Source organism: Esox lucius, chromosome 18 (genome assembly GCF_011004845.1).
Source record: "Esox lucius isolate fEsoLuc1 chromosome 18, fEsoLuc1.pri, whole genome shotgun sequence".
NCBI classification, from domain to species: domain Eukaryota; kingdom Metazoa; phylum Chordata; class Actinopteri; order Esociformes; family Esocidae; genus Esox; species Esox lucius.
This window is the reverse complement of record NC_047586.1, coordinates 17,847,806-17,875,120: the sequence shown is the minus strand read 5'-3', so window position 1 is coordinate 17,875,120 and position 27,315 is coordinate 17,847,806. Positions and strand designations below refer to the sequence as shown.

Below are 27,315 nucleotides of genomic sequence, written 5' to 3'. Positions count from 1 at the left end.
AAGTTTCCGCTCAAGAAAAGTTTCTTAACTCTCACACCAAAGTTCAGTCTTCACACGCATTCTAACCTCAACCCGGATGGAAGAGCTCTCTAGCAGATCAGTAGCGGTGTTGCATTATTCTCCTTGCACCTTCATCATGTTGTAAACTCCATATTTAATGAGCGCATTGAAGCCTTGGAACACATGCAGAGTTGAAGTTGTGTTTTCAGGACAAGGAGAATGACAAGGAATGGGCCAAATGGACCCATTGACTTAAAATTATAAGTAGTCATGAATTTGGTGGTTAAAGAAATTCAATGTTGGTTTCAAGGTTTGGATGTGGTATCTACTGTTAATCAACTATCCCTATAACTACAAAATGAATAGAAAGATGCCAAAACACAAGAGAATAGACATGCACACACTTGTTACTCTCCAAGTCCTGAGGAATAATAGTTGTTTTCATGGTGCGCACTAATTGGCCTTTTCACCAATCATATGACCTTTGAGAAATATCTAATTGGAAAAGCTCCAATAGGATAAGTCAAAGAACAATAGGTCTGGGGGGTTACACTGAATTGGGCTTCAACCCTGTGTATTGTTGGGTATGTTAGTTATCACACCCACGTTCAGTGGCAGTATGAAAGTACACTGTGTGTGCTTGTGTGATCCAGGTTAATGTGTACATGTGGGGACTAAATGTCCACGCAAATATCCCAACTTATTGTGTTCGGTCCTTAGTTGTAAAAGTACGATTTATGGTTTAGGGGTTAGATTTAGTGTATAACCTAGGCGTAGTGTTAGAACTGGGGTTTCTTTTAGGTTTAGGCATTACATGTTTACAAGTTTATGCTTCAGGGCTGTTATGTTTAGACATGAAAGGGTAGTTTATTGAAGTTAAGGTGAGGGCAATGGTTTCGGCTAGGGGGTAAGGAATTGGTCCCCACAAGGGTAGGAAAACAAATGTGTTTGTGTGTACATTTATTTTATTTATTCAGTGGAAACACATTGAGAACAGGTTGTCATTTGCCTTGAGAATAAATAAATTCAATTTAAATTAATAAAACAATTCTGAAAAATCTGTAACATTGAAATACCGAAGGCATATAATTATCTATAACATAATTAACACATTAACATATGTAACACAATACAATAAGGGCAACAGATCAAATACATTTATCAACAGAAACTATCATACATTGTCTAAACTCATTCCACTTTAGTGGGGTACAATAAATAAAAGCAATGTACCTCAGTAATCACCGTAGGTGTCACTTGTTCTCAACAAGTCACTTGTTCTCATACTCTGATCTGTGGTTTTAACCTTGATGAGTGATGTTTCTGTAGGAATGTCATCCTCTTCTTACATATAAAGAAGCCATCCTACTTTTTAATATAAAATACAATGATGTGTCCTAAAATGTATACCAGAGATAAAACAAAGAGCACAGTGATATACAGCATACAAAGGTTTTAAAATAGATGTTGTATGCATATAATTAATATCTCCATAATCCAAAATTGACATGAAAGAAGTCTAAACAATAGTGTGTGTGTATGTGTGTGTGTGTGTGTGTGTGTATGTGTGTGTGTAGGAGGGTGTAGAAACACACTCATTTGGAGAACCCTCAACGCATATGCTATGAGTGAATCAGGCAGTGCAGCGAAACAGCCAGTGTATTGAACAGAGGGAAAATGTCACTCGCTTGCGTTTGAACAATGAACAGGGACACTGTGAATGTAGTCAGGTCCAACTCACCCACGCACACATTCAGCCCCATCCCATGATCCTGAGCACCACCATCCACTGAACGGTGAAGTCGAACGACAACAGGCCCCGCTGTATCATTGTTCTCTACACGCCAGACAGCAAAGAGCTTGACCGTAGAACAAAACCTCACTGGAGATCACATCAATGTCAGACAGAAATATTACAGTTTGATAATAACAGGGGACACAACCCTGTAGGATCTCATATAGACAGGGGAGTTTTCCGCTCTCTTTATTATCTCCAAGGTCGATTTACACACTGATTTTATTGCCCATAAAACATGAGTGGTAGGCCTCACTCGACCGGAACTGAAGTCCAGATACGCTCTTCAGCGCTCTCATAAATCAAGCCGAGTGATTGATATGCGACGGACAGGTAAACATGCTGTATACGGAGGGGAGGAACTGAGGAGAAGCATGTTAGCTATTAAGGTGTGCGATGCCAGCAGCTGAGGAATGTGCTTTAAGGAAGCTACTCTCGCTGTCGGAGAACGGACCCTGATGCTGGAGAGAGTACAGGTAGCTGTGAGGAGCTCCTGCTATCCTGTCCCTCAGAATACCCCCTCTGCATTACAGTGCTATGGGAATGACAATCGTCTGCCTTGGTTCAGTACTGCTGTCCACTGAACTGTGTGTGTGTGTGTGTGTCCATCTGTCAGTTCCTGCACGTAAAATGCCGCTCTTTCAAATCAATGGATCACACCCACATTGATAAAATCTATCCACGCTACCCTGTTATAGCATTGTCAAATCACAATTGTAGCGCCTGAAGTGTGCAAGCCGCACACACGGTCAATTACTGTATCACATACAGGCTAGTCAAACAGACAAAACACACACACAGAGGCAGACAGACTGGCAAACAGAAGCCCCATGAAGATGTTCAGCTGCAGAATGGAGGATTCAGAGGAAGCTGCAGCAGTAGCTCAGCACCGTCTGTGATTTATGGGGGTGGTGTAGGTGGGGGTGGCAAGCACGGAGGGTTGAAAGTGATATATCTCCAGCGTCAGGTCACCCCAGGGCCAGGATTCGGGGCAGGTGTCTCGCGTGTGACTGAGAGATGTGACGGAGACGGTCGTCTCCGATGGCAACCACCACATGTCCGCCCGGGCGTCCGGCAGAGCGTGAAGAGGCAACGGCAAGCGGTGTACAGAGGGCTCAGTGACACTCGTCTCCCCTTCTCCCCGCTCTCTCCCTGCGTGTTTCCCTCTCTCACACAGACACAATCCCGCACACACATACACTCTCTCTCTCTCTCTCTCTCGTGTTGTCTCACACACGCACACACGCGCGGACAAACACACAACACGCACCTGTACAAACACGGACCGTGTATGCCACTTTGTGAAGGAAGCCCCTCTGTCAGCCACTGGAAACGAACTAGAAAATCTCCCTACTATGGCACACTGAACCATAATAGGATGGTATTGCTAGGCAACGGTATCTCCTTCCCCATTCCATTCATCCATTTAATTTGGGAAACAGAGCCCCAAAGATACACGGCCACGACATAACGAGGTAGCTACAGTACAGATGTTGGTCACATCAGCAGGGGGGAAATAACCCTGTTGCCAGTCGAGAGCATTGGACACACACACATGCAGCAGCTGGACACATCACCGACCGTGAAGAGCATTCACTCTCCACTTCCAACTAAAGACAGATGTGCCCCTTCCTAAGGTGCAATGTATCTCAGCCTCCAATGAGGCTTCGCTTGGTGGGACTTGACCCGTTCCCAAATCCGAAACCGAGTTGAATACCAAGAGGTCCTTGTCCGTCAACTTTCAATCAACCTGTTTCATTAGCCACTGACACGATAGCCAGGATTGGACAGAGAAACACATTAATGCGATGAGTCTGGTACTCCACTTGCTGGTGAAAAACGATGATGCTGATAAGGCTTGGCTTGCTGTGCCTTCAGGGGTAACATGACATGCATCCCAATTGTCTTACCTTGCAGTGTGCCTACATTCTGGAGACATCGGAGCACATACGTCGCTTCTTCACTCGATGATGGGAAAACACGGCACAGTCATACGGAGACACAGACAGTGGTGGCGTTTCTGACCGGATCTAACCGACAATCTGCTCTGGCAGGCAGAAGGGAAAAAAACAAGACCCCAGTCTTCCTTCCTTTCTTTTTTCCTTCCTTCCCTTCCTTCCGTCCCTCCGTCCGTCCCTCCTTCCTTCCGTCCGTGTCTTATTCTCTCTCCAAGCCCTGAGAGGAACTGGAGGATGAGGAGAGGCAGGAGGACCAGACTGCTGGACTGTGCTGTGGCTGTGTGTCACCAGGAGCAGTGCTGGACTCTGCGTGTGCTCCTCCACTGCAGCACTGTGAGAGACAGAGGCACGAGCTGCATGTTCCACAGGCTCCACCAGTTCACAGGAAAACACGGCTACGGGATTGACAGTCCAACGGATTGTGGATTCTGCAGCTCCGTGTCTCCGCATACACTCCCCCCTGCCCCACACACACACACACACACACAGACACACACACACACACACACGCACAAACACCAGCACAACTCTTTATTTTAATTTTTTTATCTCTAGAATTCCAGATTGTGTCTTGTGTTCGTCTCATCGGATCCCAATTCTCCTTTACCGTCCTTTTCGTTGTCTCCCGGACGTAAAACGCCAGGCCCAAATAAGTGCCGACCTCCTCCTCTGATGACATCACTGCTTCAGCTGGCCCGAAAGTGAGTGGTTTCCTAGCATTGCGCGAATATTAACGTCATTGACATCCGACACGTTTACTGGATTCAGTTGGACCTTCCATTGATGATTTTTTATCTGAGCTAAAGGGCCACCGATGCTAATTGTGTGGTTGTAGACCATGAAATAACATAATAATACACAAATGACAAAGCATGCCAAAAAATATGTCAATAAGTGGTCAAAGTGAGGGTTAGACTTGTCGCAGGTCACGCTAAATGGATGTAGTCGAGACCCAGAAGGGGACTTCCTTGTAACATTTTGATCTAGTGACTCAGAGTGGTGGGTCACACTCCTGCAAGCTAATTGTGAGGATGTCGCGCCATAAAAAAAAGCACGGCTTGGTGGGTCTTTTTAGAGGACACGTTGATCTTCCATCCCGACCTTGCTGGGACTTGCTGTAGCTAGACAAGGCCATAGTCACGAATTTGGAAAGAAGAAAATGAAAGACTATACGTGAAGCAAGACCTGAGATTAATGAAAAAAAGACAGTCCGGCTAATGTAACACAACTTAAAAACTCTACTCCTCACATTACCTTCTGCTGCCTTTCTAATCTGCTCTTTCTGTCAACCCAAAATAGGAAATCTGCAAAGAGAATATCTTGAGAAAAATAAATACAGTTTTTCTGAAAGCAGTAGTTCTGAGGAATGTGAGTGCTCTCCCTATTGACAGCGAAGAGATGCTAGATAAAATATCCTGCTGATTCAACTTAGGACATCTTTCACAAATTACATTCCCATGCGCCTCAAACTCCGATTTTGCAGAGACTTCATCCTGAAAAGTTACATCCTCATCAAAATCTGGGGGGAAAATATTTTTCATTTGTAATTCAGGAAAGCACTACAGGTTGAATTGACTACTGCTGCAAAAGACTCCATATACCAATCGAAGATAAATTGCACCTAAAACTTGAAATGGCCCTTTGGCCACAAATTAAGAGATCTACAGTATATTCAGTATGGTTATCAGTCCTCAAAAGATCCACACATGGAACAATATAGCATCTCAGTACCCCAGATTAAACCCAGAGGCATATCTTAAATGCCCCTCATCATTTTGTTTGTTGCCTGGTTTAAACAAGGTGAGCGTTCATTACAGTCAGCATGGGGTAGATTGTGCTAACATCTTCTCACTGAAGGACAGGCTGTGGCGCTTGACAAATAACTCCTCTCCAAAAAATCCAACTCAATGCCCCCAAGCCAGAAACACAAAGCTACACAACCAAAATAAACCTAATTAAAAGTGCACCCAGGCTTTATTTGATTCATTTGAAGGTAATTAGTGGTGTGATTGTGTTATGATGGGGAGGCTGGTGTTAGAGGGGTGGTCAGCAGAGTACAGTCATATGCCACTAAATGGATGAAAACGTGTAAAACAGGGACTATTTTCTTTCCTGCTCAGTTTTCCGTTACTTGGTCTACTGAATTCAAGTCTGGCAGAAATGTGAAAAAGGCTCGGGAGAACATTGTCTTGGGCAATATCTAACAGGACTGCCACATGTCCTTCTAGACATCCCTCCAGAATAAACCTAGATGTCACTATGCTGATGTTTTTGTCACTTAAATGACTTAAAATAATCACACTCATACATCATTTGAACACTGATGACATGATTCCCTAAATGTGGACCTAAATAAATGTAACTGCCATACCGACTGGTTCTTCCACCGCAATTGTACCTCAGTGGTTAATTGGATGTGTTGATCCCAAAAGGAGATACCTCCACCTAGTGGCATGTGGTTTACAGTTTGTTGGTCCATGAGTGCAGGTGGAGTATGATTCAAGTATTGTGAACAAATCCAGCATTGCGAAACATTCAAGCAAGGCCAAATGGTGAATGCAAATCTTTACGTCTGTGTTTACATGACAGAAAGAGCTCTTTCTATCATACTGGACTTAACAGCCTCCCAAAGTTTCCACACTGTCGTTATCCTCTCCAGTTGACGGGTTCTAATCAGGCTGCGGACGCAGATGTGCCAGATTCTACAGTGAAGTGTCCTGCAAGTGATGAGAACGCGTTGCTTATGACGCTACAACCTTGGGAATCTGATGAGTCAGGCTAGATAAACCGCAAGGCCTGAGGAACCGCGATAAGGAACGCTCGGAACAGTCCTCTATCGCTGGTTCTGAACTTCAAAAGCCACGGTTACACTGATTCCCTGATTCACTGTGATAGGAGGTATTCTGCTGACGGGCCGGCTTGTTGTAGCTAGGCCTCTTGTTCTTGTATTTGAGATTAATGATTGGTCGATTTAGAATGTGCAAAAAGTGTGCGCGCTAAAGTATTTCAAAGTCTGTGAGTGAGTGAGTGAGTGAGTGAGTGATCATTTCCTACTGGAAAAAGTAGAATGTTGGCTCTTTTAGCATGGATATTGCACCACACAATAACATCTAAGAAAACTAGTGGGCAGTTACTCACGACACATCATTAATACAGTAACTAAGAAGTGGTGAATCATTAGCCACAATACAACAAATGTTACGGTAATGGAAAGAAAAGCAATAATCTTATACCTTCACCAGGACCTGTAAAACTGAAAGACTGAACCACTGCTCATTCAATCACCTAAATTACATAATGCAAGCGCATTGGGAAATGTACATAACGTAAGCAATAAGGCACAATGGAGTGTGGTAAATGGCCAACATACCACAGCTAAGAGCGCTTCTTTGACACAGTACTTAGCGGTGGTATATTGGCAATATATCACAAACCAGATTGCCAATCAACATTATTGATCTTAGGAACCGGTCAGTGTCTGAATTTGTGTAGTAAAACCTGATTTCAAGTCATACCCATGGTATACGGCTTCTTCTAAACTGGGTGAACGGATTGGCTGATAGCCATGGTACATGGTACCCGGTTTTCATATATAAATGTATCATGTTTTTTCGTTCATTTTTTTCAGTAGTGCACGGCATACATTAACTATATCTAGTCTGTGTGTTATGATTCTGTATCTTCCTTTTTATTTAGTGCAACAGCAATACCACCCCAATATATTGAATATCTTATTTATTTTACAGTGATTAGACACATTACGTCTGTGTTTCTACATCCAGTCAGTGCTCCTTTTCTCCTTTAATGATTTTATAAAGCTATTTAATCTCAGTAGGCATTTCTTCCTTTTGAGGACATTTCAGCCTCTGTTGGCCTTTTCCATTTCTTTTTAATTGTACATTGTCCACTTAAAATCTTCTTTTATTCTTCCTGTTTCTGAGGTTTCATTTTATCACTCCTTGTATGTCAGTTAAGCAGACTTACACCTGGAAATCTTCTTGGGTGATTTTAATTTCAAATAAACCCCCCACATTTGATACATAAGCACACCCAATCTCCATGCTGCAGATGTATTCCAAAGACAAGTTAATCAACAGTGAGGGCAGACGTAACTGAGAATCCCCTCTACAGTGGCCTGACCATGGGCTAACACAACCACAAGCTTAATAACTTCCCAACGGGACTTATATTCTTCCTTTCCATGCAACTTTTCATCCAGACATGTGTCAAGAGATTAAACTTCAGACTTGTATTAATTGGCCCTATATTGCCTCTGAGCTTCATCACACTTGCAGGAAAAAGCTAGATAGGATGGGTGTCTTTTGTCTCATAACATCGCTAAGCAGACTGCCCTTAGTATCGCTCTGAAACTCCAAAAACCTCCTCTCACTAATCATGCTCGTCACTTGTTTCAGAGCCTTGTCTGTTAAAAACTCCATGGCTAATGGAATCCCCATCTTTAACCGTGTACTGTAACATCTTCCGAGGGTCATTCATGGTCTTGTTTTATGATTGGACTGCTTTTAATACTGCTTACACTTTCCACTCAGTCACCAGTCATGGCGGAACCATGAGATTGTGTGTATGCTACTTCTGTGGGTAACCTTGGAAATGTATTGCTACGAAGATAAAAAGAAAAGTGCAGGTTGGCTTGAATTAGTTTATCAACACAAGCCTCCATAACACCGGTGAAAGCGGTGTTGTGAAGTGTTTTTCTAAGGTGATGATTATTTCCTTAGATGATTTTAGGCAGTGACGTCCACATTTTTCCCCGTTAACATGGAAAGAGCTTTTTACAGAACAATGTTCAGCACAGTCCTTTCTTGCAGGGACGTCATGGATTAGTCACAGTGTGTTTTCTGTGTCCCACTTCATTGCAGTGTGTGCCCTCCTGAATGTGTTGTGTATATGGTGTGAAGAACAAACCCTCACATAACCTGTAACGTCAACTTTTGACACCCCACATATGTAGACATGAAAATATAATATTAAAGACATACATTTACAAACTGACAGGAGATAAGATCCGTAATTAAGCCAGGGATTGTATGTCTCAGAATCAGAGAAAGTACAATATGGATAGGGTGGGGAAGTTGACATGCCTTGTGGGGATATAGGAACCACCTTGTCTGGTTACAGCTCACTTTGAACAACAAGCCATGCCACTGTGTGCTCTTCGGATGGAGCAGAGGATACACAGATTGCAACAAGATTCATGACTTCTCATTGTATCTCTCTTGAGCGTCGATGCCTGTTTGAACTTACAGCCTTGACAGGAAGAGATAAGCAGCGCAGGCTGGTCAGGCTGGTCAGGCTAGGGAGACAGGTGGGTAGAGGGAGGCAGAAAGGACGAGCACCGTTTTGTGTTGCCACCATTATTTTCTAGCACTGCCTTAACCCTCTTGGGCATGGAGTTCACCAGAGCTTCACAGGTTGCCACTGGAGTCCTCTTCCACTCCTCCATGATGACATCACAGAGCTGGTGGATGTTAGAGACCTTGCACTCCTCCACCTTCTGTTTGAGGATGCCCCACAGATGCTCAAAAGGGTTTAGGTATGGAGACATGCTTGGCCAGTCCATCACCTTTACCCTCAGCTTCTTTAGCAAGGCAGTGGTCGTCTTGGAGGTGTGTTTCGGGTCCATGTTGGAATACTGACCTGCGGCCCAGTCTCCGAAGGTAGGGGATCATGCATGTCACAGTACATGTTGGCATTCATGGTTCCCTCAATGAATTGTAGCTCACCAGTGCCGGCAGCACTCATGCAGCCCCAGACCATGACACTCCCACCACCATACTTGACTGTAGGCAAGACAACCTTGTCATTGTACTCCTCACCTGGTTGCCACCACACACACTTGACACCATCTGAAACAAATATGTTTATCTTGGTCTCATCAGACCACAGGAAATGGTTCCAGTAATCCATGTCCTTAGTCTGCTTCTCTTCAGCAAACTGTTTGTGGGCTTTCTTGTGCATAATCGTTAGAAGAGGCTTGGGACGACAGCCATGCAGACCAATTTAATGCAGTGGCGTATGGTCTGAGCACTGACAGGCTGACCCCCCAACCCATTTAACCTCTGCAGCAATGCTGGCAGCACTCATACGTCTATTTCCCAAAGACAACCTCTGGATTGTCTTTGGGAATCTTCTTAGGTCAACCATGGCGAGGCCTGTTCTGAGTGGAACCTGTCCATCTTCTTATAACCTATGCCTTTATGTAGAGCAACAATTCTTTTTTTCAGATCTTCAGTGAGTTCTTTGCCATGAGGTGCCACGTTGAACTTCCACTGACTAGTATCAGGGAGTGCAAGAGCGATAACACCAAATTGAACACACCTTCTCCCCATTCACACCTGAGACCTTGTAACACTAATGAGTCACATGACACCGGGGAGGGAAAATGGCTAATTGGGCCCAATTTGGACATTTTCACTTAGGGATGTACTCACTTTTGTTGCCAGCAGTTTGGACATTGATGGCTGTGTGGTATTTTGAAGGGAAAGCAAATTTACACTGTTATACAAGCTGTACACTCACTACTTTACATTGTAGCAAAGTACCATTTCTTCAGTGTTGTCACATGAAAAGATCTAATCAAATATTTACAAAGATGTGAGGGGTGTACTCTACAGCTCCGGATAAAGATTTCTACAGCTCCGGATAAAGCATTCTACAGCTCCGGATAAAATTAAGATACCACTGCACCTTTTTCTTTCTTTTCCAAAAATGTTGAAAAGGAAAGTTTTGAGTGAGAAATCTGCGTTAAATTTGCAGTGGTCTCTTAATTTTAACCCTTTTTTTCCTCACTCAAAACCTTCCTTTTCAACTTTTTTGGACAGGAAAGAAAATGGTGCAGTGGTCTTTTAATTTTTTCCGGAGCTGTATTTAGTAAGAAGCACAGAGAGGGCTAGAAGTTTCAACTTTGAAAGAACTTCCTCAGGCCACAGAGATAGACAACTGTTGTCTATTTCAGGTCTTTACGGATACATCCAGATCCGATTCGGGGTTGGATACATGTTTGAATCCAAAGACAGATGCAATACCCATTATGACATTTAGATGTGTTAATGGCGTATTTGCAATCGTTGCTCCAATATACACCTCTGGAAATAATTACTGCAAGAGACCACTTTTTCTTTCCTTTCCAAAAAAGTCGAAAAGGAAGGTTTTAAGTGAGGAACAGAAAGGTTTAAATTTGTTCCGGAGCTGTATAAGCAGAGATACATTTTGTCTTTTCTCAACTATAGTCTGTGGCTCTCAAACTCCACTCTGGACCTCAAAGCCAGTTCCACTCATTTTTTTCATTTCAACAAGGTAATCAGGGACTTTTTTAGACCTGGAACATGTGGGTGTAATTAATGATAAGGTAGAACGGAAAACCAGCAGGCCCTGGACCCTGTAGGGTAAGAATTGAATACCCCGGGTCTATAGTTAATTAATATCTATACATTTTCTGTTTGTAAATGACAATTTTCCCAATAATTTAAAAACATATGTAGTCACTGTTTACTGAATGAAGTCATGACACGATAATGGATTATGCTTGTAAAAACACCATTTAATAACCAGAGTGTGATGCTGATTTGGGAAAACAAAGCAAACTTTTTCTAAATGTTGATGTAGCATACTAAACCTTGATGCCAGATGAGGGTTAGTTTCTAGTAAGTTCAAAATTCAATAGGTTTACTACATCTGTTATTACAGATTAATTTTATTATAACCTATAGTTAAACTATTAAAAAGCTGAAGGATTAAAATGCCAAGAAATACATACTGAGCTGTGTTTACTTGGCCTAGATAAAATAATGATATAGTGTGATTTTGATGTTATTTTATGTTATTTTTCTCTTAAGAAATTAATTCCAATTCCAAGATGATCCAGCAAGATGAGGCTACACAAAGATTGATATGGATGTGGTTGTGGCAAATTTTTTGGTGTCAGTGAATTCTAATGTTGCCAATTACGTGCCAATTGTGAACTGGATGGTAAAAAGGGGCAGAATGCACATGCTAAAACACCTTTGAAAATTATAACTTTGGCAATATTATGAGACTATGTATAACCAATGCTGAATAAGTTGGCAAAAGGGCACCCTGTCAACGCCAACATTGGACCGCTGGAAAAAACTCTAAAACAACTTGCTTTCCAACAGTAAAAATTACATAATCACCATTGCTAAATAATTGCAGGGTGGTGGTAAAAGCCTCGTTCACACCAGGCACAGCATAAAAATACCAAATGGTACCTCACCGCAAACATCGACATCAATCTACCCAAACATCACAACCACTCACAATCTTCCTCATTTTCATAACCAGTATAGCAAAGATGGAGGACAGCCTTGTTTTGTTAGCGTCTAGCAAGGCAACGACCAAGTGCTTCTCTCAATTTAGCTTTCATTGTAGTAGATTAAATGAAAACTTTTAAGTCGCGCATACATATACATATACACATATATATATACACATATGTGTGTGTGTATGTATATGTATAATATGTATCTATATGTGTGTATGTATGTGTGTATATATATATATATATATATATATATATATATATATATATATATATATATATATATATACACACATATACATATATATATACATATATATATACACATATACATATATATATACACATATATATACATATATATATACACACACACATATACATATAGAGTCAGAATTTGGCGTAAACAGAATGAGAACATGGATCCATCATGCCTTGTTACCACTGTGCAGGCTGGTGGTGGTGGTGTAATGGTGTGGGGGATGTTTTCTTGGCACACTTTAGGCCCCTTAGTGCCAATTGGGCATCGTTTAAATGCCACGGCCTACCTGAGCATTGTTTCTGACCATGTCCATCCCTTTACGACCACCATGTACCCATCCTCTGATGGCTACTTCCAGCAGGATAATGCACCATGTCACAAAGCTCGAATCATTTCAAATTGGTTTCTTGAACATGACAATGAGTTCACTGAACTGAAATGGCCCCCACAGTCACCAGATCTCAACCCAATAGAGCATCTTTGGGATGTGGTGGAACGGGAGCTTTGTGCCCTGGATGTGCATCCCACAAATTTCCATCAACTGCAAGATGCTATCCTATCAATATGGGCCAACATTTCTAAAGAATGCTTTCAGCACCTTGTTGAATCAATGCCACGTAGAATTAAGGCAGTTCTGAAGGCGAAAGGGGGTCAAACACAGTATTAGTATGGTGTTCCTAATAATCCTTTAGGTGAGTGTATATACACCAATCAGCCATAACATTATGACCACCTGCCTAATATTGTGTAGGTCCCCCTTTGGCCACCAAAACAGCCCTGACTCGTCAAGGCATGGACTCCACTAGACCTCTGAAGTTGTGCTGTGGTATCTGGCACCAAGATGTTAGCAGCAGATCCTTTAAGTCCTGTAAGTTGCGAGGTGGGGCCTCCATGGATCAGACTTGTTTGTCCAGAGATCTGGGGCAGCTACGCAGCCCCATATGCGTGTGATATGTCCCAAACTGTGATGCACTGTGTGTTCTGACACCTTTCTATCAGTACCAGCATTATCCTTTTCAGCAATTTGAGCTACAGTAGCACATTGTCGGATTGGACCACACGGGCCAGCCTTAGCTCCTCACGTGCATCAATGAGGCTTGGCCGCCCATGACCCTGGCCCCGGTTTACTGCTTTTTATGCTCTGACCCAGTCGTCTAGCCATCACAATCCTTACGCTTGCCCATTTATTTTTTTGCTTTAAACACGTCAACTCTGAGGACAGAATGTTCACTAGCTGCCTAATATATCCCACCCACTGACAGGTGCCATGATAACAAGATTATCAGTTTTATTCACTTCACCTGTCAGTGGTCATAATGTTATGGCTGATTGATATACAGTATATATACAGTTCTGGAAAAAAATAAGAGACCACTGCACCTTTTTCTTTCATTTCTAAAAAAGTTGAAAAGGAATATATTGAGTGAGGAAACTTTGATATTGTAGCCTAAAATACTGAGCTTTCAAAGCATTTATTGTGATCCCATAAACACATTGTTGAAAGTTACATATTAGCTTTTTTTCGGTGATAAATCAACTTCCGTTTCTGATACCGTAAGGAAAAGCACCACACAAGTTGGAAAATGTCACCTCATGCGCCGTACCGTAGATTAGCCGGAGCTGTGCGGATTGCTTTCTATTGAAATGAATGGACTTCCGCCGGAATGCATACATTTTGCCGTGCCTGATGTGAACTAGGCTCAAAGGAGATATGTGAGTACCGAGGCAATCCCGGTAGCATTAGCAGCAGGCTGGAATTGACATCCCTCCAACTGGGTGTGTCACCCAGCCAGTGAAAGCATAAAAAAATAGTAGAAAAGCAAATATAAATACCAGTAAACATACCAATGTGGACAGAATGAGTGATGGCAGGCAAAGCAGTGCCTGCAAGACCTGTTGCGGCAGCTGACATACCTGCCGTAACTGCCGAACTTCCTAACGGAACTGCAATACTACATGACGTATCTGACCAAGGAGCTTGACTGCGCTGACGCCTCTACGAAGACCAGAGATCCACGAAGATCCTACTGCACCCTTGCGGTGTGTCAATGCATATCCAATCGCACTGTGCAACGGGTGATAACTTAATGTCTGTGACTAACCGCTAGCTCAGAACGTTTACCTTGTTTATACTCCTGTGCTTTTTTTCTTATTTTTTTCTCATGGTCATAAACACGATGGGCATGGTAGGATGAGAGGTGAAGTTAACAATGTTTCCTGAAACGTTTTTTAGACTACGCAGACAACCTAATCGTTCTAAGCTTCTAAAAGATAGCCTTTACTGAAAGATATGGCAGTTTGCAATTTGGTAGGCAATATGATTTTAAAGCGGATTTGGAAAAAAACTTGGCAAATATTTTCTTCTCAGCTTCTTCGTTCGCACATGATTACTCAAAATCACTACAGGGTTTGGATTATGTGGATCATACATGTAATAACAAGATAAATCCGCATGATGGCGGCATAAATTAGTATTTCATTACTATGGTTTGACTTGCAGTGACATTATTGGCCATTACCTCTTTAATGTCCACATTAGTCTTAGAGGGATACTCAACTCGTAACCTACGAGGTCCGGAGCCTGCTGTTTTTTTGTTCTGCCTCATTATTTATTGCCCTCACTTGGTGCCAAAAAAACGAAGTGGACCTTTCTTCTAGGTCCAGAGTTGTGTTTGAAGGGCCAGAATGTGCATGCCCAAAATGTTTAGAGTACGACATCATTCGTATATCCCACGACAATAGTACAGAAGCGAAATGGCCATGTATATCCCGTCGTTCCCGCCTCTCCTGTGCTCCACCCTGGAAACCCAGCTATTTGTGACACAATATAGTCTTATCCCTAACTTACAGTGATATATTGCAGCTATTTGTGACACAATATTGCAGCAAATAGACATAACTAGAATGAAACAAAGCAGACAATTAGATGCTTTTTAGAATATACTTTATAATGAACAAAGAGAAGGTAAAAACAGAAAAGGTAAACAAACTGACATTTGCTTTTAAATGTACCATTGTATCCATCATGAGTTTACTTCTGATAGGACTGTTACTCTATCATGAGGTCCTTTACATATAATCTCAGAGATGTAATAGAATAATTACTGATAAGTCCTTCAGTTATAGATGTTATTAATACAGCCACAAACAAGTCACAGTCTGACAGATCTGTCAAAAAACAACTTTGAGGTTGGGGTTACATCTGCCTGGTTGGTCCTTTCTGGGGATATCCTTTGGACAGAGCCATAGTGTGTAATTGATGTGCTTGTTTACATGATCAAACATCAGAAATATCTTCCATTTCATACCACACCTCAAAGTATTCTATTTGCAAAAATCAGAAGATGAAAAATACTTTACTTCGTAAGATTAATCCTACACAGTAATAGGTTCACTCCCCTCAACGCCAACATCCAACGGTTGTTGTTTCCAACTTAAGTGTATTAATAAAGAACAAAAAACACAGGTAATGAGAGATATTGTGCTTTTCCAACTTCTTATAGATTAATTTCAGGATTTTTTGGCGGTGTAGGCCAAAACAGTTCCCAGAAAATTGTGTAGGCTAATACATGTACTCAACATATATTTCCTTTGCTACACTATGTTATGCATTTAACAAATGTGCTTCAACATAAACCACCTGCTTTCAAACTTGTATGATAGTGATTCTACATAAAGATTATGACATACACATCAGCCCAAAATGGAAGGTTTAAAATTCACAAAAGTCCCAGACCTCTACATAGGGTATAGGCCTTATTTATTCAATTTGTGATAGGCCAGGCAGATTTTACATGTGCATTACCTACATTTTACACCTCGGTGTCAGGAAGCCATGAATATCCACAATATATAGTTGTGCTAATAAGTTTGCATACCCTGGCAGAAATTGTGACATTTTGGCATTGATTTTGAAAAAATGATTGATCATGCAAAAAACTGTTTTTTATTTAAGGATAGTGATCATATGAAGCCGTTTTTTTATCACATAGTTGTTTGGCTCCTTTTTAAATCATAACAATAACTGAAATCACCCAAATGGCCCCGATCAAGTTTACATACCCTTGAATGTTTGGCTCTGTTACAGACACACAAGGTGACACACACACACATATAAATGGCAATTAAAGGTGAATTTCTGTGTATAAATAGTTTATACACAGAAGTTTGTTAGCTCTCACGTGGATGCAATGAGCAGGCTAGATACTGAGCCATGGGGAGCCGAAAAGAACTGTCAAAAGACCTGCGTAACAAGGTAATTTATAAAGATGGAAAAGGATATAAAAAGATATCCAAAGCCTTGTAAATACCAGTCAGTACTGTTCAATAATTTTTTAAGAAGTGAAATTCTGGGATCTCTTGATAGCAAGCCAAGGTCAGGTAGACAAAGAAGGATTTCAGCCAAAACTGCCAGAAGAATTGTTCAGGATACAAAGAAAAATCCACAGGTAACCTCAGGAGAAATACAGGCTGCACTGGAAAAAAACAATGTTGTTTCAAGGAGCACAATATGATGACATTTGAACAAAAATTAGCTGCATGGTCAAGTTGACACGAAAAAGCCTTTACTGCGCCAATGCCACAAAAAAGCCTGATTACAATATGCCCGGCAACACCTTGACACGCCTCACAGCTTCTGGCACACTGTAATTTGGAGTGACGGGACCAAAATAGAGCTTTATGGTCACGACCATAAGGACTATGTTTGGAGAGGGGTCAACAAGGCCTAAAGTGAACAGAATACCATCCCCACTGTGAAGCATGGTGGTGTCTCACAAATGTGAGCCGAATAAAAGACGTGTTTTTCCTGCTCAATCATGTTTTCTTTACAAATGTTACATATATTAACAATTCTCCAAGGGTATGCAAACTTTTGAGTACAACTGTAGATCCCTAGGAATTAAATGTGCTTAGAAGATTTTTTTTAATAATGTAATTTGTTTGATTTTATTCATATGAATCCTTAGAGATTCCAAACAAGTTGACACCAGTCTTTTGAAAAAAATTAACATTTTCCCTGAGCAATCCTATTATTACTGTATTAAGTAATGTCTATAGCATAGTACAGCTTTTTTTTTGCTCTCATCTTTATCAACTATGTGACTCATTTTGGTTGAAATAGTCCATGTGACTTGGGGCTAGGGTCATTCTGTCTAGGGGTAATTTCTGGAATTTATGCTTCCTTTAATTCTTTGCTCTATTGTTCTTTCTCTCTCTCTAAGTATTATAAATGAACACATGGCTATCATTGTTCTCTTCCATTTTCAATGCTACAAACAGTAATTTTTGTTATAATCTGCAAAATGTTTTAAAATGTAATTACGAAAACACTGGAGAGAGGTAGCCTAGAGGACCTTTCTTATAGCAATACCTAAAAAAAGAGAGAATTATAGGGTTTTTTTCAGTCTTTGAGGGATCATAACTAGGTAGCTAGTAATAAGATGGCTCTCTCTCATTCTCTCCATGGTAATTTGTTTTTGTCTCAAACGGGGGGAAATAATCACGGTAGAATGCATGATTGTCCATCCATCTGATGTTCGAAGACAATTTGCAAAGGTGGATAAGAAATGTTCATGATCTGATGCTGTCAGACATTTCTAACTTTGCCAGCATGTTCCTTAGAACTCTCCTGTTAGTTGCATGCAGTGTTACAATGTTATGTCATTTATATTGGGATTTATGATTATTTCAAACTATAAGTTATAGGTAGCCAAGATGCATGTTTAGTGCAGTCACAAAAGGTCAACAGTGTATGGAGATTTTCATAAGAATTCTATATATTTCTGTCCTTATCTTGGGTTTGGAAAGAGATACAGGCAAGCTACTTCAGCAACTCCTTCAAGACTAGTTTCCAGGTGACATATTCTAAGCAATAGCCTCAACTCCCAAGCTTTCATATTTTACAGAGGTCAGTGGTCGTTCCATAAGGATCAATTGAATGCTTTGCGGGTTAATTTTCAGGATCAATAACTAAATAATTCCACAGTAGAATTGTCTGATCTGGTTCCAGCCTACAGATAATAGTGTGGAGTTGCTAGATTTAATCCTCCCAAAATGTTACCTATTGTTATTTTGGTATGGTTGCATGTTTAGTGCAGTCACAAACAGTCATAATTGCATGGCGATTTTGACAATAAATGTGTAGATTTTTGGCCATATCTTGGCCTTAGATAAAGATACAGGCAAGCTACTTCAGCAACTCCTTAAAAACTAGTTTCCAGGTGACATATTCTAAGCAATAGTCTCAACTCCCAAGCTTTCATATTTTACACAGAGGTCAGGGGTCGTTCCATAAGGATGAATGGAATACTTTGTGGGTTAATTTTCAGTATCAATAACTAAAGAATTCCACAGTAGAATTGTCTGATCTGGTTCCAACCTACAGATAAGTGTGGAGTTGCTAGATTTAATCCTCCCATATAACGAATTTGTAGATTTGTTACATTATCTTGGGTATTGAACAGGTTGATGGTAAGCTACTTTTGCCATTACTTCCAAATGTTGCCAATTGTTGTTTTTGCAGCATTGCCTGTTTTTTCTAGTCAGGGTTATTTATGGTAATAGCCCTATTGGAATGATAAGACATGGTTCTAACAGCAATGGAGGTATGTTTTTGTCCTCTCCACTTCAAATACCATCTCATAGAATGTTCTAAAATATCTATTAACATTATGTAATTAGGGTTAGGTTAATAGAGTCAATGAGTTTTTGTTTAATTGTATTACATATTTTTTGTTTTAATGGTTTGTAGTTTACTGGGCATCATTACAAATAGACAGGAGAGATATGTAATCTTACAAGGAATAATTTTTGGTAATATTTGTATTTTTTCATATAAAGCTGTAATGGCCCATTGACATGAATGAGAAATATAAGTTCAGAGTGCAAAGAGGCCCTATAAATATTGAAGTAGCCAAGATGCCCTGTTTCAGGTAGCCATGCAGTTACATATATCTATCTATCTCTCTCTCTCTCTCTCCCTCTCTCTCTCTCACACACACACAACATTTGAATATGTTAATGAAAAGAAAGTCTTCTTAAAAGGCCATGTACTCATATATTTCCACCCAGCACAGGTCTTTCCAGTGTTCTACTGTGCAACAGCGTCTTTATGGCTTGCTATTTGGCTGTTTAGGCTGGCTCTGTATACGCGGTGACATCTAATAATGTAATAAAAAAGGGCTTTCTAAAATACATTTATTTACAGTGTAATATATATGTTCAATACATTGTTTTTCCAATCTACCCAAAGCTGACTTAGGTGATTTTCTCGAGTTTACGCTATGACCCCAATTAAATCCAACGATCTACTATCCACTGTGAATTTTTAAAACCTATATATTTTTGTCATAAATACGTATTGTGTTTCAATAGAAATTGGAAAACAACATTCCAAACGGTCATATATTGTGGAGTTTAAATTTAACATGATTGCATATTGAATGGGGTCTTTACATTAGACATATTTTGGTTAGCGTCGCGTAGGGGATCCTATCCCTGCACGTGCGATTGTCAACCTTAATTTCATCTAAATCCATTATCCCCCTCGCTCAACTAAAAACATGGGTTTTTTATGTCACAATTTCTAGAAATAAACGACCTGGTGCTCTAAGATAAAACTTTTAGTTGTAGGCTAAATACAGCGGTTTCGCCCAGCAGCGTAGCCTTGTCCATCCCAGTTTCTCCGTTTGCCGCATTGAAATCGTAGAGTTGAGTTGAAGCGGGACTCAACAAATTTTGGTCTGTACTCCGTTAAAATCGTGTTTCAACGGAAGGAACGGACTGCCTAAACCTGTCTCTGTGTATTGCACATATACAAGGGGAGAAAACGGAAAATGCGTTGAGGAGGAATGCAGAAAAAAGAGCGAGAGAACACGAATATTTTATCGGGTGGAGATATCCAGGTGAGTGATTGATTGCATATTGCAATATCGTATGGTATTGTTATTTTTATTTTGCGAAGAATGACCACGAATGTATATGCATTCGCTGCATATTTTACATGTCTCCCTACCTTATGACGAAGGCTTGCGCAGAAACCAAGTCACTACAGGTCCACATAAAAATTATATGAAAATCTACTGTCTCTATCGTTACAAATTAGTTTTGTTACCTTATTACCGTACCATGTCAAACAAATAGACACTTGCATTCAGTGTGTAGTTTTTCGTGCAACACCACACACTACCGGGTATAGCTATAGCAGATGCTTTCCCATTATTTTATTAATCTAATGCTACACTGAAAATCGGAAACCAGAGACATGCACGATCCCCAGTCATCCATATGCTCTGTTGTCTTACAGGATTTTAATTATAAGTCAGGCTGCGCTTTCTCTGTACTTCTAGGTGTATTACTGTGCAGTGGACCTAAAGAGCAGACCCGAGGGAAGATTGAGGGCCACTAGGTTCTTATCTGCACCTGCTGCATCATGGGTAACTTCGCTGGCAAGGACGGCCATGGCCTTACAGGTTACATACACAGTTAGCACAAATAGTCTCATGTTGATTTGCTAGGTTTATACAGACAACGTGTTATTGGTTTATATTAAACTATTTGGCAGTAACTGTCTAGAACTATCTCTTCCTGATTCCCACAGACAGGTGTTGTTCCTGGCTAAAGGACTCCATTATCCCTTACCTGCTTTCCTCAACATTCCATTATGTGTTTATGTGAGTCAATGAGAGCATTAGCCCTACAAAGCTCACTGTCACATATACAGTTATTGTAGAGTAATTTAAACAGTCCGGCTTAGGGTATTACATAGGAAGTATGTATGGAATTTGTATTCCAGCAACGGTTCTATATGTTTTAGCAACAAACCTTTCTTGGACAGTATCTGACAAAGTATGGTATCCCATTGATTCTACCTACCACTCCTAAACCAAACCAAAAATGGATTGTCATAATGTCTCAATTGGTCAGTATGCTCCTGCAGACAGCATGTAAAATAAAACGTGTTCATGCTAACTACAACATCCATGTTTGATGTTCATTTACAGGGCTGGTGATAGAGTCGAATAACTGGATTGAATATTTAGTTGGAATCTGCTCTGTGATGCAAACCATGCACATTTTGACAGTCTACCGATTTAACAATGCCACCTGCTGCTGGATATCTGCTACTAAACAGGTCGAGCAGTGTTGTGGCACATTCAGCGCTATTGCTATCTAATGTGGTTTACATTGTCATTATATTTAAATCATTAATTATTTAATGAAAGTATCTAATCATTGGGGTGTCACCTGGCAGCCTAGTGGTACAAATGGTTAAGAGACTATGAGTACAATAATGTACTTCTGCACAATTTGTTGATTATTTGTATCCCTCTTCTCAAACGGTCTGTATTTCTGCTCACATTGCTAACTTTGAACGTGCGTCCTACCTGAATCATCTTCAAATTCTGATACACGCACGCATGTCCTCACCAGTACTCCCGTTTCTATCTGTTTGAGCCGTTTTCAGTATACAGAAAGCGGTCAGATTGGGATGAGAATAGCTCCCTGGATACTGCTTGTAGACCGCCAGTCACACGCTATGCATGAGGCCCTCCTAGCAGAATGATGAGTCTGCAGTTCTGCAGCCCATCATAGGGAGAGGAAACATGAGACGCCAGGTCTGTCCAAGCCCAAGTCCCTAGAGATGTTCATGTGTTTGGCTGCAGGAGAGTAAACTGGCTTCATGTTATTCAATTGACAAGGTGTTAGCGGCACACGCTTTGTATGGTCTATAATCCTAAAACAGACTGAGCGGGGGGGCATTCAATGACTGTTTACACATGCATATTCTTCATCAAAGTGAAGGCGTCTGTCTATCGCCTCCCCTAACTGGGCTTTTCTGTACAGTTTTAGCTTAGAACTTCCTCTCTCTCCCTCACCCTTTTCCCCATCTGTTCCACTCCGCCGCCGTTCCCCATCAGATCTTAACCCAATCTCTCTCTGTCTCCCTCTGACTCTTCAGGGTCTCGTTTGGATATGTTCCACACTCCGCCCTCCTCCCCGTCTGATTCAGACCTAGCCGTGGCTCGGCTGCTGCAGCAGGGCACGCCGTCCTCCGGTGCCGCCCAGGGCATCGCCTGGCATGGCGGAGCCTCCGCCATCTCCGACTGGAGTCACACGCTGTCCGTCCCACCGGAATGGGCTGTGATTAGCTTGGATAGCAGTCCATCACCACAAGGGGCAGGCGTCGCTATGGACGACGGAAGGCAGACGGGAATGCGCTCCGGCAGCCGCAGCAGTAGCCCTGTGTCCACATGCCAGGGTCCTCCACCAGAGGCCAGCCCTTCGCGGCAGAGCTGGCAGGAGCGGGACAGTGGGCTGGAGTCCCAGGCAAAGCCGGAGTGGTCCGGGGACGAGTTGGCCCTGGTTCTGACCGGCTTGTTGGAACATCACGGGTCCGCACTGGCGCTCATTCCGGGCCTGGAACCACAAGCAAGTGCAACCGGTAAGGGATTTGTGGGCATAGCGACTCAATCGATTCAGTATTGTTTGCTTAGTCTCTACTTGACAGTGGTGTGTGTGTGTGTGTGTGTCAGAGCTGCTGAAATGGTTGATGACGGAAAGAGAGGGACTGGTCGAGGAGGTGCGCAACCTGACGGACACGCTGAGGGTGAGTCAGACCCTGTTACACTCCCTCCATCAGTCAGTGCAGAAATGGGGACAGAGGAAGGAAACCATCGCATTATCTATCGCACTCTTCAGTGGGATTGTATTTTTTACACTGTTGCACTCTAAGCGTTTTTAGCGGCGTGGCGGGACATCTGCTGTTTGGCACAATTTGTATTTGGATTGTAGCTGACTTTTGTCGAATTTCACGTGAATCAAGACTCCGCACGGCCAGGTAACACCGAGGTTAAATATGAGTCGCCAAGTACCGTAGATCCTCTGCTACAAGGATTGAATCGAGCCTTTAGACTTCAGGAAGTGGATGAGTGCAATGACCGACATGACCACTACTCAGCAAAAAGCTGTCAGTACTCAGAGAGCTGCTGTCAACCAGACTGAGAGAATTACTCAGGCAAGTTGCAGGGTTTCTAGAAGGTAGTGAGTCTATGTGCTCACCTAATCAATGTGACTCAGTGTTTAAAAAATGGATGTGGTGTTGAAGTTCTTTCTAGATATTCAGTTGGCCTCAACCATCTCCAGACATAGTGCAAAAAACGACTATAAAACAGCCAGTGATAAAGCTGTGTGATTGCCCTGATGTATGGGAAGTCGTCCCGTGATCTTTGGATTAGTCAGGAATACTGGTTTACAGGGATCATTACATGGATTCTTGGCATATCTTGTTGAAGTGTTTTTGCTTCTAGTGGAGGGACAAGTCCCTTTTCGTCAGAGGGTTTGCAGTATCAACAGCGCTATTGATTTTCGGATGTGTACCGGCCTAGAAATGATACCGACTTCCCGCTCCCCCTGCCTCTTCTCAATGACCTATGAAATGGAATTGAATTGTCCACATGGCTGCACGGCTCTGGTTTGACTGCAGTGGCTCTTTACACCTGTTTCCGCATATCTCTCTTTCAGACGGAGCGAGCTGAGTGGCACCAGTTCCAGTGCGATCTGCAGGTGGCGGTGTCCGTGGCCGACCGACTGCGCTTGGAAGCGGAGGAGACCCTGGGCACGCTCCAGCAGAGCCACAGGGATGTGGAGGGCCAGCTGGCCCGCGCCCACAGCCGACAGCAAGACACGGAAAGGGAGCTGGAGAGCCTGAAAGCTGAACACACAGAGGCCTGTCAAAAACTGTCCGCACTCGCCCTGGAGCACCAGCAGGTCAAAGCTGAGCTGGACACACTAAGGCAGAGTGGGAGGGAGACAGAGAGACCGCCTGCTGAAGACCTAAGCACAGCAGAGGTGTCTGATGGAACGTTGAGAGCAGATTCAGAAAGAGAAGCGGATGGAGAGAAAGCGGTGGAGAGTGAGCGAGGGCTGGTGCAGTCCCCCGAGAACGAGCTTAAAGGGAAGGGTGTGGCGGAGACGTACCTGAGGAATTTGGCTGCAGCTGGAGAGAAGGGGTGTGTCTTGCGAGATCCACGGAAGATTGTGATGATGACAGAGCGCTCCAGGTGAGGCCCTGCTCGTGCGTTCACTAGCTCTTTTGTTGTTACGATACTAACTGCATACTGGTCTGTGAGACGGTTTTCCTCTGCACAAGCCCATGCATTAGATCCAAATATCCTTACTTCATCTGTTGCAAATAAATCCTATTTGTTCCAGGAGCCTCTGTCGACTTCCACTGGCTAATGAGTCTCTCCCTGCACAGAACGGCAGCTCCCAAACCACCACTAGTGCAACACTGCCTCTGTGCAAGGTAACATACATATTGAATGTTTTTGGGAGGATGTCATTCATTTGGGATAGTGTCTGTGAATATCTTGTTCAAACCAGAGCGAAAGTCTTGTGTAACTGCTCAGATTTCCAGGTCCATATTTGTTAAGAGATGAGAACAATGATCAGAACATTATATAAATCTCTTTCGCTCACTCTTTTCATGTTCTTGGCGAGTATATGGGACAAATGTCCTGTCCCCTTCCAAAAGACATTTTGTGAAATGTTGATTTGTCTGTAACTATTACTTCATGTGCTATCTTATGCATCTAGATGTATCATGACCATTCTATAGTACCATTGATGTTTACTCATTCTGTCCATGAGAGATTTGTATTAGCAAGGTGACAGTCAAGGGACCATTTCTGAACAATTTGGAAACGGCATGCACACTAGTGACTTCTATGTGCTGTGTGATCTGTCTGAGGTATTCTTTATTTTAACAGAAGGAAGAACCCGCCAAAGGGAGAAGGATGGATCACACACTGCAAAGACAGGAAAGCTGGTCCAGCTTCTATTCAAGTGTGTTGAATAATTCATGGATGCATTTATACACAGTTCAAACACAAGTTTGCTTCTGAACGTGTGGAATGTATTTTTGCTGTTATACTTTCTGGTGTTTGGCTGTTGTGGCATTAGCTGCTGGTGTAGCCTTTTGCACTCTGTTGTTGCTGAATCTTTTATGAAACTGCGGCAGGGACGACCCAGCCTTTTTGACTACTGATTTCCCCTTCAAAATGTTAAGTGACCGCTCTTGACTAATTTCCTAATGTCTGGCAGAAAAACACATGGAGGACCAGAACACAGACCCATTCTTCTTGTTCAGGTGTGGAAAAATCCCTCTAGAGATAAAAAAAAAAATAACATTGCCTAAATTGTCTTCAGTCTACCTTGCTATAACTGTTGTAATTTTTGACCCCCCCCCCCCCCCCCCCCTCCCCAGACCCCAGGATGGTTTCAGCATGCTGCTACGACGTCATGGAGGCTCCAGGCGGAACTCGCTTCTACGCTGGTGTCAAAGCCGTACCCAGGGCTATAAGGTCAGACGTGGCCAGGAAGGAGAAACCACTGGCGTCAACCTGTTGGTCACCCCATACAATTTGACCCCTTATTTGTTATTCTTCAATAGCATGTGGAGATAACCAACTTCAGCAGCAGCTGGGAGGACGGTCTGGCTTTCTGTGCTGTGTACCACACCTACCTCCCCACACACATCCCGTTCACCAGTCTCAGCCCAGAGGACAAGGTGAGAGGGACGCGCACCCGTTCACATTCACCTGGACTGTAATTGATGCCGTTCCAATGAACCGATTCACACCTACATGTTTCGTTGTGTGCAGAAGGAGAACCTGGGCTTAGCCTTTCAGACTGGGGAGAGTGTTGGAATCCCAGCCACGCTGGTGAGACTCATATTTAAACTAGTTATGTATGTTGTTTGGGAGGGGGGGGGGGTAGTAAGGACCTCTGACTGTTGTTCTGGTCATGTTAATATTTCTCAGTTGTCACTTTTGGATGTGAGTAATCTTTATAGAGCTGGAAGGTACACCTGGGTTAGCCATGTAAGGTAATGACTTAAACAATGATTGTTTGCTTCACAGACTGTGGAGGAGATGCTGAAACCTGATGGACCTGACTGGCAGAGGGTCCTGGGATACGTTGAAAGCATGTTTCGTCACTTTGAGATGTGAGGTCATTTTTCTTTTTGGATTACCCTCCAAAAATCTGCATCTAACTTGTTCATTGTGTTTTGTAACAAACCAGACACTGATAGCAGACTGGCTAAATGGACTGATGTACCACTAGAGGGTGTAGGACTACTGGTGGAACTGAATTCTAATAGTCTCCACGCAAAGACCTCAGCTACTGCCAGTTGGTTGTAGGTGAGCTGAGGATGGAGGTACTGGAAACGGAGTCCACCTTGACTTTAGAAAACAGTTTCTCTGTTTTTGTTATATATACACAGTAATTGCACTGAATATGTGATCCCATTGGTAGAGGAGCACCATAAGTGAGGACACTGTAGATATGTGGAGGATGTGTGTAGAAGATTTGCACCAGGACAAGTAGTCAAAATAATTCACGTTGATCACTTATGGTGCAACTGCTGTTCACTGTTTTGCACTGATTTGAATGCCTTTTAATTAAGCACTTTATTAACAATATGAAGTAATCACCTTTTAAGCTTTTAATGTTCCCGCTCTCTTCCATGTATCGGTTTTCATCAGACTTTATTTGCTCACTTTACTGTTTGGATATTGTTTGCCAGAAGTACAAGTGTCTATCCACCACAACTGAAAGGACAGAGGCTGGACTACTTGAATAAGTTAATTAAATGGCACTGTGCATAGCAACCGTGGTCAACCAAAAGGGTACACAGTACTGTCTAACTAGTTGTTTTTAAACTCAGCTTGGTTGGAAAGTATTTTTTTTAACATTTTAAATGTAGAATGAAAACAAACTGCTACAGGATGGACTATGGAACAGTGAGACTTTGTAGTGGTTCCGCTTGAGCTTATTGGGGCAACAATTTGGCCATATAATAATTGTATATATTTTTTTGGGGGGGGAAGGTGAGAAATAAGATGTATAGCAAGTGTCTAAAGTCTAAATTGGGGCAAATTAACATGCCAGTGATTGTGAAATGTCTAAACATTGTATTATGACAAAAGTTACCAAA

General features: G+C 42.2%; 2 protein-coding genes across 9 annotated transcripts in view; one reads left to right on the top strand and one right to left on the bottom strand.

Annotated features, from left to right (window-relative positions):
- Positions 1-4,071, bottom strand: part of LOC105024826 (disks large-associated protein 2) — a 128,131-nt gene extending 124,060 nt beyond the window's left edge. For both annotated transcript variants that reach the window (XM_020056424.3, XM_020056425.2), the window contains exon 1: positions 3,706-4,071. The gene's annotated coding sequence lies outside the window, so the exon portion shown is untranslated. The remainder of the gene's footprint in view (positions 1-3,705) is intronic.
- A 15,708-nt stretch (positions 4,072-19,779) lies between these two features.
- On the top strand, positions 19,780-27,303 carry LOC105024813 (cytospin-A). 7 transcript variants are annotated; one of them, XM_020056179.3, is made up of 15 exons: positions 19,780-20,218; positions 20,663-20,785; positions 20,914-20,986; positions 21,781-21,931; positions 22,276-22,758; positions 22,850-22,923; positions 23,838-24,376; positions 24,528-24,621; positions 25,085-25,160; positions 25,419-25,464; positions 25,582-25,678; positions 25,768-25,884; positions 25,979-26,038; positions 26,237-26,322; positions 26,400-27,302. In XM_020056179.3, the coding sequence occupies exons 5-15, from the start codon at positions 22,290-22,292 to the stop codon at positions 26,404-26,406; spliced, it is 1,665 nt and encodes a 554-aa protein (XP_019911738.2). In that variant the 5' UTR covers positions 19,780-20,218; positions 20,663-20,785; positions 20,914-20,986; positions 21,781-21,931; positions 22,276-22,289; the 3' UTR covers positions 26,407-27,302. The 7 variants fall into 7 exon arrangements, with proteins under 7 accessions (XP_019911738.2, XP_019911737.2, XP_034143693.1 ...); XM_020056178.3 differs by having other exon boundaries at positions 21,317-21,931; XM_034287802.1 differs by lacking the exon at positions 21,781-21,931 and having other exon boundaries at positions 20,663-20,749.
- The last annotated feature ends 12 nt before the right edge of the window (positions 27,304-27,315 follow it).